Source organism: Dendronephthya gigantea, unplaced genomic scaffold (genome assembly GCF_004324835.1).
Source record: "Dendronephthya gigantea isolate DGI-Jeju-01 unplaced genomic scaffold, DenGig_1.0 000696F, whole genome shotgun sequence".
NCBI classification, from domain to species: Eukaryota; Metazoa; Cnidaria; class Anthozoa; order Malacalcyonacea; family Nephtheidae; genus Dendronephthya; species Dendronephthya gigantea.
The window spans coordinates 12,501-26,919 of record NW_021163706.1 but is presented as its reverse complement, the minus strand read 5'-3'; the positions used below and the strand labels follow the sequence as shown (position 1 = coordinate 26,919).

The following is a 14,419-nucleotide window of genomic DNA, read 5'->3' as shown; positions in this document are numbered from 1 at the left end:
GACTGATGCAACAAATCAATTTCAGGTATAAATGTAGTTTGTGTAAGGCGTCAGTAAGCGCTGCTTTGTCTAACATCCATTCAGACTCACGTTGGTTTCGTCTCGACTCAAAATCTGCCACTAAATTGTCTTTGCCTGGGATGTGGGCAGCACTGATCCATAAACCTCGCTCTAAACACCACTCCCATATTTGCTTTGCCAATTTATTGCATGGTATAGAATGACTTGTTCCCATATGGTTTATGACACTTACTGCTGTGGTGTTGTCACACATTAGTCTTATGTGAGTATTTGTTATCTCCTTTGCAAACGTTTGTAAACCGAGAAATAATGCAAGCATTTCTAAATAATTTATGTGATTTCCTGTTTCTAAGTGGGTCCAGGTCCCTCCAGTGGAGACCTCTTTATACTCGGCGCCCCACCCTGTTAGCGATGCATCTGTGGTAATTTGGTGTTGGGGCTCTTCCCGTGTTAGTGTTTGATATGCGGTTTCAACATTCCGTATCCACCATTTCAACTCATTTATTCCCCCTCTGATAACAGCATTTGTGCATCAAAATTCCTTTTGCCTGTTTTAGAGCAGAGGTCTTATCTGTGTCAAGTTCCCGATAGTACAAAGGGCCATGCATTACCCCAGGAAAACTTGCTACAATCTTACCAATTACTCTTGCTACTTCTCTTATAGTTAGTGTTTTAGAAGCAAGCAAGTTCGTACACACATTTTTCAAATCATTAGCTTTCTCAGCAGTTAATTTGATTGTCATCCTTACTGAATTAATGAGAAAACCCAAAGTTACTATTTCCTGTGAAGGGATGAACCTAGATTTTGTAGGGTGTACTACAAATCCCAAACTATCCAGTAGCAATGTGGTGTCAATTACATTTGTAACACAATTGTTGTAGGTATTGCCCTGTAAGTAGCAGTCATCAATGTGTGCCACTGCTATATTGCCCTTGGTGTGTAGAGTAGCTAAAGCAGGTTTTAATGTTTTTGTAAACTTCCTAGGTGCACATGATAAACCATTTGGGAGACACATAAATTGATATAAGTCTGCTTTCCATTTAAATCTTAAAAATTTTTGATCCTCCTTATTTATAGGGAGTGAGTAATATGCATCTTTGAGGTCTAGAACAGCCATGAAACAATTTTGTGTCACTAATTTAGTCACAGTATGGATTGAGTCCATTTTAAAATGCTGGTATGTCACTGAATCATTGAACTTTTTTAGATTAAGGATAAGACGATAGGTTCCATCTTTTTAGGTCTCAAGAAATACCAGAGATCATTTGTCCCTGTTCATATTGAACTTGTTTATAACACCTTTATGAAGCAATTTCTTCACTTCTGCATCAATAATAGGGTACTCGTGTGGAAGGAATTTTGAGCTAGGTAACCTATGCTGGGTAGGTGTATCATCACAGTCAATTTTTAGACCTGATACATTAGATAATATTTCTTTATCACTTGTTATGGCAGTCCAAGCAGGGAAATGTTCAGCTACTTGTCCCCCTTTAAATCTTTGACAACAATCAGACAAATATATCACTAATTTAGGTACAAAACCTTCAAATTTACCTACCGAATTTCGTATTTCTCTTAAATTTGCAATTATTTCCTCTGATGACCCGGCCACGGGTTTTTTTTTGGGGTGGTTTTGGTACTGGCGCTTGCCTAAAAAAGGCTTCGGTGTATATCTATAGTTCTTACGATCATAATTCATATCCCCATAAGATTGTTTATTCTTGGAGAATGATTTAGTGGCACCCTTGAGGGCATGACCAATTTGGCTGGCTTCCTTGGCATCTTTCATGTTTTTGGCTAAATCATCACCAAATAGGAATTTGCTGTCAGGATGTTCCTCTGTTTCACAAATTGCTGAATATTCTGACTTGAGAGCAGGTTTAATTTGGTGTTTTCTAAATTGAGATACCTGAGCACTTGCATGCCCTAACATTGCAATAGAGTCCACTGATTGGGTAATTAGTTTGGAGAGGTCTCCCTTTGCGTCTGTTTGAATTAAGGCATTAGCTGTCTGGAGTGTGGCCAAGGTGGCCTTGAGTAATGTCTGTTGTATATTGGGAGGAGGTCATTCCGGGAGGATTAACCTTGGTGTTTGTCATTGTCAAGGAGGATTAACCTTGGTGTTTGTCATTGTCTGACAATTTTCAGGGCGTTTGTATTTATCAAGGATGTCCTTAAGTTTTTCAGTTTTTAATTTTTTACCCCACCTTTTCTGTGCAATATCTGCCAGTTTAGTGTCAATTTTTTCTCCAGGGACCTCATCATCATCTAGGGACTGAGCAAGGTCGTCTAATAGGCTAGGTTGAGATTTACTAAGCCCTTTTTCGTTGCGTTTAGTAAGCTGACGTATGTCATCTTCCTCATCCCAACTATCACTTGCATGAATACTGATTTCAGCATCTGCATCAGAATGGTTAGGCCGCTTTCTTTTGTACCTTGACGCAAGTGCACTTTCTTGGTCAGATGACTCAGACTCAGAAGCAGATGTTTTTCTTTTTCGACCCGTTAGGCTGTGGTTTCGTGTTATTACACCGTGTTTGCCCGTAGGGCTCTGGCTTGGTGTTGTTACACCTTTGTCGCCACGGTTTTGTGTTGTTACACGTAGTTTGCCTTGTGAAGGCTCGCCTGCTGTTTCAGCAGACGCATTGTACATTTTTTCCAGTATGATTGCCATTTGGCCCATATTCTTATTAATATTTGCCAATGTGGCATGTACATTAACATCTATAGTGTTCGGGTCCTCAACCTCACGCTGTTCGGCCCCATCATGGTCGGCGTGTTCGCCCGAAGCCGCATTTTCCTCGTCCATATTTATGCAAATTTAACCTAAATCAACGAAAAATTTTAATGCATGGATACTTACCAAATCGGGCTTCCCTATGATCAAAATTTTTACTTGTTTTTTGGGCGGATGGCAAGGAGAAAGAAAGATTTAAAGAACGAAATACTCACAAAAGTTGTTGACTTTCCAGCAAGCGACTTAGCACTGACCAGTAATGCGCATGCGCATCTCATGGGACTCCGTAGTGACGTGGACTGATGACATGATAGAATGTGATGATGATGCGTATGACAAGATCAAGATCAGAACGAAGGTAATATAGATACCCATCCTGATTTCAATGAAAGATATGATGTCTCTGAAAACTTGGGTATCCCATCAAGGTTACCTAATAATGAACCACTCATTTTAAATGAAATGGAAGATGATGACTACCGACGTTTGGTTCAAATGCTAAACAAGAAACAAAGGGAATTTTTTTATCATATTCTACATTTAATGAAGACATCTAATGATCCATTTTATGCCTTTTTAAGTGGAAGCGGAGGGGTTGGTAAATCTCACTTGATTAAGTCAATTTATCAGGCTGCTTTAAAGCACTATAACAAACAAGCTGGCGAAGACTTTCGTCGTGTTCACGTATTATTGCTTGCTCCAACAGGAAAAGCAGCTTACCTAATTAAAGGAAGCACAATCCATAGTGCCTTATCAATTCCAGCAAGCCAGTCACTTAAAATATATAAACCATTAGACTCTGGTAGGTTGAACACTTTACGATGTGAGCTTGGTGCATTAAAGTTGATCTTACTTGATGAAATATCAATGGTTGGAAACAGCATGTTTACTGTTCAGTTAAATAATCGTTTAAAGGATTTAAAAGGAAGCAAAGACGACTTTGGTGGTGTTAGCATCATTACAATCGGTGACTTATTTCAACTTAAACCTGTCATGGATAGTTACATTTTCACTGATCTCCAGTCTTTAAATTATTATAGTGTACTTACTCCTAATTTATGGAAAAAATATTTTAAATGTTTGAACTTGATGAAATAATGCGACAAAGAGAAAGTAAAATGTTTGCTGAAATCTTAAACAGGTTACAAGAAGGTAAACATACAACTAGTGATCTTAAAAAATTAAAGGAAAGATGTGTTCAGGAATCGAATTGTCCTCGAGAAGCTCCACGCTTGTTTATTCAAAACGCTTTAGTAGACAAATATAACGATCAAGTATATGAATCATTTACGGATAATAGATATACAATTAAAGCTCAAGATAGCGTTATTGGAGCAGCGTCACTTGAACTTAAAGAAAAAATGAGGCAAATACCTTATGTTCCCTTAAGAAACTCTAAACAGTTAGCTCACAAACTAAAACTTGCTGTTGGCCAACGTACTGAAGTTGCAACAAATGTGCGCACTGATGATGGTCTTACAAATGGGGCTAGTAATATTATTAAGTTAATACAACTTACTGACGAGAATAAGCCTTCGGGTCTTATCTGGGTCGAATTTGATTATGAAGATGTTGGTAGAAAAACTCGTCAAGAAAATAGAACGCTCTATGTTAGAGGAATTCAAAACACATGGACACCAATTAAACCTGTCACAACCCAATTTTCCGTTGGTAGAACAAAATCTGCTCAAGTTGTTAGAAAACAGTTTCCACTGCGACCAGCATCAGCAAAGACTGTTCATAGATCACAAGGTGATACCCAAACACAAATTGTTGTAAACCTAAACAGTAACAGGGCTATTCCTCACATTCATTACGTTGCTTTAAGTCGAGTAACAACAATAGAAGGATTATACATCACTGACCTATGTGAAGACAAGATATCCGTCGATGAAAGAGTTGTTAAGGAAATGGAAATCTTAAGAACTGAAAATAAATTAAATCTTTGTTTCAAACCACTTTATATGTTTGATCAATCCGATTTAAAAGTTTGTTACCTCAATACAAGATCTCTACATAAACACATTGAAGATGTTAGAAAGGACATTAATTACTCGTCTATGGATATTCTGATATTTACTGAAACAAGGTTAAACTTGTCAGACTCTGACAATACATACAAAATTGATGGGTACAGCTTGTTCCGGAATGATGTTTTCCAACCTTCTGGTCAGGGACGTCCATACGGTGGAACAGCTGTTTATACCCGAGTTCCTTTAAAAGAAGGATATCCTTATACTCACAACATCAGTGGAATTGAGTTCACCATTATTAAAGCAGAAAGTAATCCACATCTCAATATAATTGGGGTATATCGTTCACCCCATATTCCTATATCACGTTTAATGTGTTCACTGCGTTGCATACTTGATGAAGATTCGTCTGCACAAAACATTATAATTGGAGATTTTAATGTAAACTGGATGATAGAATCTGACCGACAGTCGCTCTACAATTTGATGGTTGTACAAAATAATTACAAACAACTGATAACAGGCTTTACAACCGACAACAAAACATTAATTGATCACTTATACACAAATTTAGTTGAAGAGCAAGTTCATGTTGGAATTCTAGAGACTTACTTTAGTGATCATAAAGCTATATGGGCTTCTTTAAGGACATAGAAGAAAAAATATTGTACTAAATTTGTATGTAGCAAAATGGACAACAGGGGCTGACAAGCAGGCTTAGCTTATTTCTTGGTTAAATAACCAAAAATTCAAGGCAAATCTCTGGACAACTTGTCTATAAATTCAGAAATACATTATTTATTCAGAAATCTTGTCTGGAGTGATAGAAGTTTACTTCTCTGAAGTTTTGATAATATAAACAGATGAACAAAAATAGACAAAATAAAACAACATTATAGATTTTAGACACAGTTAGTAGTTAGCACTAACCCACCTCTGAACAACTGATAAAACAGAAAAATGGATACCTATTACAATTTACATGTAGCATATGAAATGTGCCCTACGAAACTTTGGTATTGTAATAATTATATAGATTTTTTTTATATAAAGGTAAGTTTTTATCTGCATTCTTTTTTTTCCTTTCTTCCCGTCTTTTCTTCTCATTCTTTCTTTTTTCTTTATCTTCACTTTATTTTCATGTTATATTTTGCACTCATATCTTATATTTCTTCTTAGCTACTGGGTATTATATTTTGTGGACACAAGAATATCAACTGTTACAATAACTTCAGAAAATGAAACTGCTGTACTCCTATTGCAATCATGGGTAAGTAATATTCATGACTATGAATAATCTTTCAAGATAACTACTGTTGTTCTTTTTGTGTTAAAAGATTGCTTCTTGCTCTTTTGAATGCTTTTCCACTTTGCAAGTAGTTAAACATAGTGTAGTATAGACAATAGTTTTCACCTCTCGGAACTACCTTCAGAAAGAATACAGATCTAGTCACATTGGACTAAGGGTAAAAATATGGTATATTGTTACAATATGGCTGAAGTGGAAAACACACCATAGAACATATTTCCAGTACATTAATATCACTTTCTTGAACATTTTAGATACAACAAAGACATATTTAATACCACCATTTACATCACTGTGAAGATGTTACTGGTTGAAATATTTTACATTATGTCATTTGTAAATAATGAGAAGCCTCAACTTTAAATTTGTACAGTTCACCAACTTATAACGTCTCAAGTGGTGTCTACTATTGCAATGTCATATTGAAAAGTGATATTGGAAAAATGAAGGTATTGCAGATTTCCATCCGTTGGTCAAATGAAATGTTTCAAATCAGGAGCAAAAGCTACAGAATACAGAAGGAATATATAATGCATCTGTTATGGTTTGCATACAGTGTATTTTTTCAACTCAAAAATGACAGAATGTCGATTATCCTGAACGTACTGTATTTGCAGTGCAAATGATTGTTACTAAATTTTTGTAAATATTGTATAAATACTTCACATTATCAAATCTGCTTAAAGAGAGAGGAAATACAGAGAAACTTTAGCTCTAGTCTGATTTTTTTTTGGTATAAAAAAATAAAGATTCAAAATATGCTCTTCTATTATTTATTGTGGACTGGTGAGATGTACAGTACAATAGACCATACAATCATAATGATGTTTCATGACAAAATTTAACTACTAAGACCAGAATGCTTTGCTAGCTTCTTGGTTAAAGCCTGAAAAAGCTTAGACTTAGTAGTTAAATTATGCCATGAAACATCATAATGGGTATGGTCTATTAAATTTCAAAGAACAATTCAATCTCTCCAAACACAACAGTAAGTTTTTATTACAATAAATGTGAATTTTCAACCATACCTTCTTCATACATATGTGTTATTTAAAATATCAATTTTTTCAAGTCTTTCTTCAAACTAAACCACAACAAAAATATCTAATGTTCGTGTCATTAATACTTTGAATATAATTTTAGCATTGTCTGTACTGATATAATGTTTTCAACAATATGATTTTGTTTGTTGTATGTCATTGAAATGATGGCTGTATCAAAGAGAACATCTTCAATCAGTTCTTTGGTGAACTTGGTATCCTCTGGAATTTCACTATTGGCTTGAACAATCTGCTTTATAGAACTTTCAAAGAGGGTGACGCTAAATCGGCTGGATTCTGTTGAACTCAACAATTTGTTTTCAACGAGGACTTGAGCAAACCAGTGCTTGGCTACTGCTGCTTCTTTCTGCTTGAAATGACAGTGTGAACATTCAATAAATCTTCGATTATCAGTATGTTGAATTTTTTTGCTACATTTTGTGCAGGCAAGATATGATTCAACTTTCTCGATACCAATGATTTCTACATCAACAGTTTCACTGTCAACGACTATGATCGGCAGTGGTTCTTGAAACGGTAGTCCAGATTCTATTTTAGTATCGGACTCAATTGTGTTGACAACAATTTCACTGGTAACTTTATCCCTTCGTACACGTATGTTGGTAAAAGTGTATGTGTCGCCTTGTTTCACTTGATGTACACAATCTTCCCAAAGGGTTAATGTGATTGTCCCAGATGGGTCAATAATAACTACATTCTGCATATGTAATTTTTTTATACCGACTCGCTTTGGAGGGTGCACATGAGCAACTTTAGCTCTAATGGTTATAATCTGACCAGGACACACCAACTTTGCATTGGATATATTCATAGTGGATGGTAGCTGTTGCTTTTGAAAGTCCACATCATTGTATGCGTTAATTACAACATCTCCCATCAGCAAATCCTCTGAATTTGAGCCAGATCGGTCAACACGATACTTCTTTATTTTGACTGGAGAGTCCTTCTGGTCAAGTTCAATGAACCGCTTTCGCTTGGGTGGTGAAAAACAGACTCCACGTACTGTTTTGCTCCTTTCTTGCAGTTGGAATTCAAAGTACTTTCCCTTTTTAATTGGTGATATATTGTGAAGATATCCTATAGCTTCAGGTTCAGCAATCGTACTGGGACTGGACTGCTCAATTGGCGATTTATCACACTCAGCATTAGCAATGAGACCAGGTCCACTCTGGCAATTATCAGATTCAGCATTGGTACCAGGTCCACTCTGGGAATTATCAGATTCGGCATTAGCAATTTCCCCAATTGGAGAATTATCAAACTGAGTAATGACTTCAAGAAGTTCATTGTATGCAGCACTGTTTTTCTGAGTGTCATCAGTGGTAATTATGTTTTCCGCCATCTCATGATCTGACTCATTATCCATATTGATATACTGCTTCCTATCAAAATAGACCAAAAAAATCAATAACTAATGCCTGGTTCACACTAGTTGTAATTCGTCTGGGATCTATTGTATTCTTTTCCGATAGACAAAGCATTTTACACAGCAATGACCACAGACAATGAAAATCCCCGATTCTTAGGACCAGTGTGAACCAGACTTAAAGCTTATATTTGCAACTGAATAGGATTATAGGAATGAATAAGGCTTATCTCTGCCATAGGCAGCCCAATAATGCGGGTCATCTAATCAAGGAATTTTTTTATCTGGCCTATGCATGACATGATCAAAGACTACAATTCTTCATAAACCTAAACAATATACTATATCTAACAAGTTTTCAAAACATCTATTCCAGTATAATTAAATTATTTTCACACCAATGTAGACAGCATCTAAATATTTATACAGTGATTTATACTATGAACTCAAATTGCTGATATATCATATTACTCTTGTTGACAGGTACTGTAATTAAATGAATGTACAAATTTTCCTTTTACACTAGCGCTGTTGCGCATCCAGTAATAAAGAAATTTGACAGTTGTGGCAGTTTGCGTTTTTGTTATACATCCTGTATTATACCATCGAAGACTCCCTTCGAAAAACTATAAATGTTTAAGGTGAACCTTACCTATTAGCTACAAAATTAGTTGTTCCAAGCACAGCACGAGGTCGACGTAGCCTGCGAACAGGCACTAATACGTAGTTTAAAAACACTTCCAATCACAAGGTGAAACATGTTTCCACTATGTACTTTTGAATTTTTAGAATTCAAAACAACAAAATTGAAAATTGGAACACAAATTACACGCCAAAAATAAGGTTTCTGCGGTTGAGGTCGCTATATCAAAATTCAATGTGGACTTTTATACTACATAATATATATTATATATATATATTATATATATATATACATGTATATATATATGTATATGTACATGTACATGTACATGTACATGTACATGTACATGTACATGTACATGTACATGTATATGTATATGTATAAACAATGCGCCCTCCTGTTTGTCTCCAAAGGCAACTTCTGCACTTCATTACAACTAGTAATTCATGTAGTATATATTTACTATAAAGTTTAGTATCTGTTATTAACTTAACGCACGCCTGGGCCAATGTGGTCACACGTACAATACAATAAAAACTTAACGTTATTGTTTACTGTTATTTGCGTTATAGCCAATGTTCAAAATAAGTCTTAGTATATACCATATAGATGCATCGTGCTGAGCTGTAAGCTTCAATGGCATGCAACATGTACGCACTGCGTACCTATTTTTTCAATCACTGGTAACATTGTTTTCTCACATCCAACAGTCTCTTTCCATTAGAGACCCACTTGATTTAGAGCATTGTAAGAGTAAGTTAGAACAAAGTATTCTAATTGTTTCGGCATTATTGCTGGTTGTAAATAGCAACACAGATGTTATAGTCAGGGAGCATGTGTACTCCCGTGGGAAATCACTGAAGAAAGCAAGCAACAATGCTAGTCATGTTCAGGGGACTTCAAATAGTAAGAAAAGTGATGTTGCCAAGTTTGTAACTTGTCCTGGACCAATTAAGGGGGTATTTTTAAAAAGGACGTCAACATTTTAGCACGAAAACGAGGCTGGTACCAAAACCATTAATATCTTCGCCGTTTTTAGACGAAATGTCATGAAACTTGCAACAAATAATCACCAAGACATGCAGAAGACAATAATCTAGTTTTTATGTTGTCACGTGACTCCCAACATTAAAACGAGGCTAGTGTCTAAATCATCAATATCTTTGTTATTTTTGAACGAAATGTCACGAAAATTGTAACAAATGATTACCATACTACACAGAAGAGAACAGTGTCTCTTTTATTTTGTCACGTGACCCCAAACACGAAAACGAGACTAGCATGTACCACGTGACTTGTTTATAAGTTAATTGTACTGTTATGACGGTTAATAGTTAGCATCAGACTGAATACATTTATATAGTTGTTCTTAGTTGCATAAGTCCATGTGTTATTACAATGTCTACAGTCTAATGATCATCTTGCTATTAAAAAACAATGGTGTCATTTTTTATTTTGTCACGTGACAAATCAAAAATTAACCATAAACCAAACGGGGAAAGTCCTTAGAAAGAAAACAAACCAACAAATAATAATAGATTATCACAATAATGACAGACTGTCTATGCATTTGAGAGTGCGACTTTGAAGACTGAAGGCTATGCATCAATGTTATTGCAGTATTGCTGGTCAGTGGTATTTTTCATTAAAACAGAAAGTGAAAGTGAGTGAGAGTGATCATTGTCATGACTTTTTTTGAAGTTCTGTAAGTACATATTTTGCGGCTTTTGTTCTCTTGATGTCAGCCAACGTACTCGATTTCAAATTGTGCATTTTGTGCCACAAGAATACAAAAGAACCTCTGGTAAAAAATCCAACGTCACATGAAAGATTGCTTCGATTTGTTGAAGAAAGAAGTGCGTATGGAAATCCTAACTATCGTGACACTTGGTTAATGCTACAACAATACACAGTACAAGACTTAACTCTTCAGAATGCAACTTGGCACAGGTCGTGCTACCAGGTTGTCACCAGTAAAGAAAAGTTAAAAAGAGCAAAAGAGCAATTTGAAAAAGATGGTGCCACAAGTTCTAAGCGAAAAAAGGAGGAAAGCAAAAAATTGACACGGTCGCAAACTTGCCCCTACAATAAGGAACTGTGTTTTTTTTGTGATCAAGCGGCTGTCAATAAAGATCCTCTCCATTCCGTCTGCACCGAGTCGGCAGGACAGTCAATCCGGTCTGCTGTAGAGATTCTGGGAGATGAAAGATTACAAACAAAACTTGCGACCTCAATTAACGCAAATGATGCTCATGCCATAGATGTCAAATACCATAAGAATTGTTATCTAAACAATGTCACAAATGTGCTACGAAGATCCCAGTACCAACCAAACGAGGATAATGGAGTGGCAGCTGGTAGAGTTGAGTTCTTAGATATCACCGAGAAAGCGTTGAAGGAAGGGAAGCTCTTGAATATGGCAGATCTCGAGACCCTGTATGTAAATGTGCTTCTTGAAAATGGTGTAGTAAATCCCACATGTTCCAGAAAAACACTGAAGCAGTTAATCTCAAGTTATGTTCCAGATGTTGAATTTCACAGACCGAAACGACTGAATGAACCTGAAAGACTAACTGTGAAGGAAACGCGGGATAACTCAATAATATCAAGCGAAGAAGACAGGTGCACCGAACCTGAAATGAAAGCTATTTATGATGTTGCAGCACTCCTTCGCAAGCGCATTAACCACAGCAAGAGTTGGACCTTCACCGGTCAGTTTGACGACCTTGATGCTGAACAGCTTCCCAAGGAGTTATATTGCTTTTTTAGATGGATTATACACGGACCAACAGGATTTGCATCAGGTTAGGGCATGTGTCATTACAATATTCTAAAGACATTGGGCAGAGTAGGAATATTCCAGTAATGAACATATGAAACATTTATAATGTTTTCTTTTCCTAGATGACAAGTTCAGTGAAATCTACAAGCGGGCAGTTACTCTGAGCCAAAGTACCATCTCCATGACCCTTACTGATCGCCAAGTGAAACACCGGAAGTCAGAGGTACGTCAAGTTTCACATCTTCCAAATTAATGACATTAAATTAGATGTATTTATTTTCTTTGATCAATGTTGTTCATAGGTAATTCGATCGACAAAAGAAATACCCCAACAACTTGCCATTGGTTTGGCAATACACCAGTCTATTAGGAGCAAAGCACTTGTAAACATGCTAAGTGGGTTTGGTATGTCAGTAGAATACAATCGTATTCTTCGAGCGGAATCTCAAATCCAGAAGCACGTAGTTCAGCGCATGAAGCAGAGCAATAACCTGTATATTCCTCCAGATGTTGTACCTGGGCGCCACATCTTCTTTGCTGTGGATAACGTAGATTTTTCTGAAGATACGCCTGATGGAAAGGGTACCCTCCATGGAACGGCTATGGCCATATATCAGAGGCAATACGACCAGGATGCTTCACCACAGCTCAGGTTATTTGTAAGAAAAAATGAATCCGTAATCGGGTTTAAACAACAGTTAACTTCCAACGCATAGACCATTTACTATTATAGCTAATTTACCATGTTGTTTATAGTATCAACTATAGCTTAACTCTATATGTGTTTCCTTAGATTGGATGACACAAATATTGCAGGCCGGAAAAGCGATCGTTCCTTAAAGGATCTCCCTAATACAACACTGCTAGAGTGCCCTAATCCTCAAGCGAACCCGAAAAGTCCTACATACCCCTCGTATAGCGTGAATGTGGAAGATCTAGCAATAACGGTTAAGCTTAAGGACTTTGCGTGGCTCATTGGACGCAGCTTAACACGGTTCCCAGCTCAAGATAGCGATGGCGAGATGACGCAATCTCAGGTGCCTGTCTGGTCCGGGTATAATTCTCTAGTCTATGAAACACAGCCCCTTACAAGAATCGGATCTCCGCCACTGATAGCAGCCCCTGCCCACGAATGGACTACAATGCTTACCATTCTCATGCAGGTATGTATTTAACCTCGGTCAAACGTTTGAGAAAGTGCACATGTAAAAGTTGTTAGAACTAGAGCCACTGAATATATTAAATCTGAAATAGGAAACAACAATAGCAGCCATATTCTCGTTTCTTATTTTGTAATTGGTCTGTATTAAATCTAAAGTATTCACAAAAATTGCAGGCCCAAGGAATCACTGCTCACGTCATGGGTCCGGGCCGAAAAACGGTCGTATCGTTGGACCTCGGCTTATACCTACCCGCTAAAAAGCTCCAGATGGCTCGTAATGATTTAAACCATCTCATTCTAAGGCCTGGCGAGCTCCATATTGTTATGGCGCAACTTAGAACCCTAGGTTCATTCATCGAACACAGTGGAATCGACTTGTGCTGGTCAGAGTCTGATTTGTATGGCCCAGCTACTGTCAAGCAAATCCTGGCAGGGAAGCACGTAAAGAGAGGAGAGACAGCACATTTGGTTACTCTTCAAGTCCTGTTTATGCTCTACCAGAAGGCGTTCCTCTCTAGCCAAGATGAAGAGTTGGTGAAGAAGATTGACAAGTGTGCAAAGCAGCTAGGAAAGGCGTGTGAACAAGGAAAAAATAGCGAGGTAAAAGAAGCTGAAGATCAAATGGTAGAAGTAATGAAATCTGAAGATTTAGTTGGCAAAATGGAACGATTTGAAGAAGGGAAGAATCCTGAGTTCAAGGTTTTCCGTTCCTACATGAAGATGATTATGGAGATGTTGCTGTTTGTACGTGCTGTACGAACAGCGGACTGGCAGTTGCATTTAAGATCTTTGCAGTTGTTTACGAAGTATTTCTTTGCGCACGACAAACTTAACTACGCCAGAATGATTCCCATTTATCTTGCCGAGATGGAAAACCTTCCCGAGTCAGCTCCTGAAATCTATAAAGAGTTCGCCGAAGGCAACTGGGTTGTGAACAAGAACCGACACGTACCATTTTGTGGACTTGGAGCAGATCATGCCCTGGAACACATTAATCGATCCATGAAGGTATCAGGAGGCCTAGTAGGCATCACTTTGAATCCAAGTGCACGTACCAAATTCTTCATGATTGCTCCAGAGCTCGCGCGTCTAGCAGAAGAGGCAAAGAAGATGGCTGGCAGGGCAAAAACGAGAGGAGGCGCCAAACACCACGCTTTGACGGCTGCTGGGCTCTCTCGTGAAGAGAAGAACATCACCAAGCTATTGAATACGATAGAAGGATTTACAAATCCCTTTACCGAGCAAGGTGACAAGCTATTCAATCTTGTGACGAAAGTGGTTGCATCGGAGAAGGTGAAGAAGGATCTTATAGAGCAAAGCGAGATTGGCCAGAAGCTCTATGATGATTTTGTTAGAGATCGCAT

At 37.4% G+C, this 14,419-nt stretch overlaps 1 protein-coding gene across 1 annotated transcript in view; it reads left to right on the top strand.

Annotated features, from left to right (window-relative positions):
* The first annotated feature begins 12,809 nt into the window (after positions 1 to 12,809).
* Positions 12,810 to 14,419, top strand: part of LOC114544233 — a 1,885-nt gene continuing 275 nt past the window's right edge. The window contains exons 1-2 of the mRNA XM_028562919.1: positions 12,810 to 13,056; positions 13,230 to 14,419. The exon at positions 13,230 to 14,419 is cut by the window's right edge and continues 187 nt beyond it. Of these exons, the coding sequence (XP_028418720.1) occupies positions 12,916 to 13,056; positions 13,230 to 14,419 (1,331 nt within the window). The 5' untranslated portion in view covers positions 12,810 to 12,915. The remainder of the gene's footprint in view (positions 13,057 to 13,229) is intronic.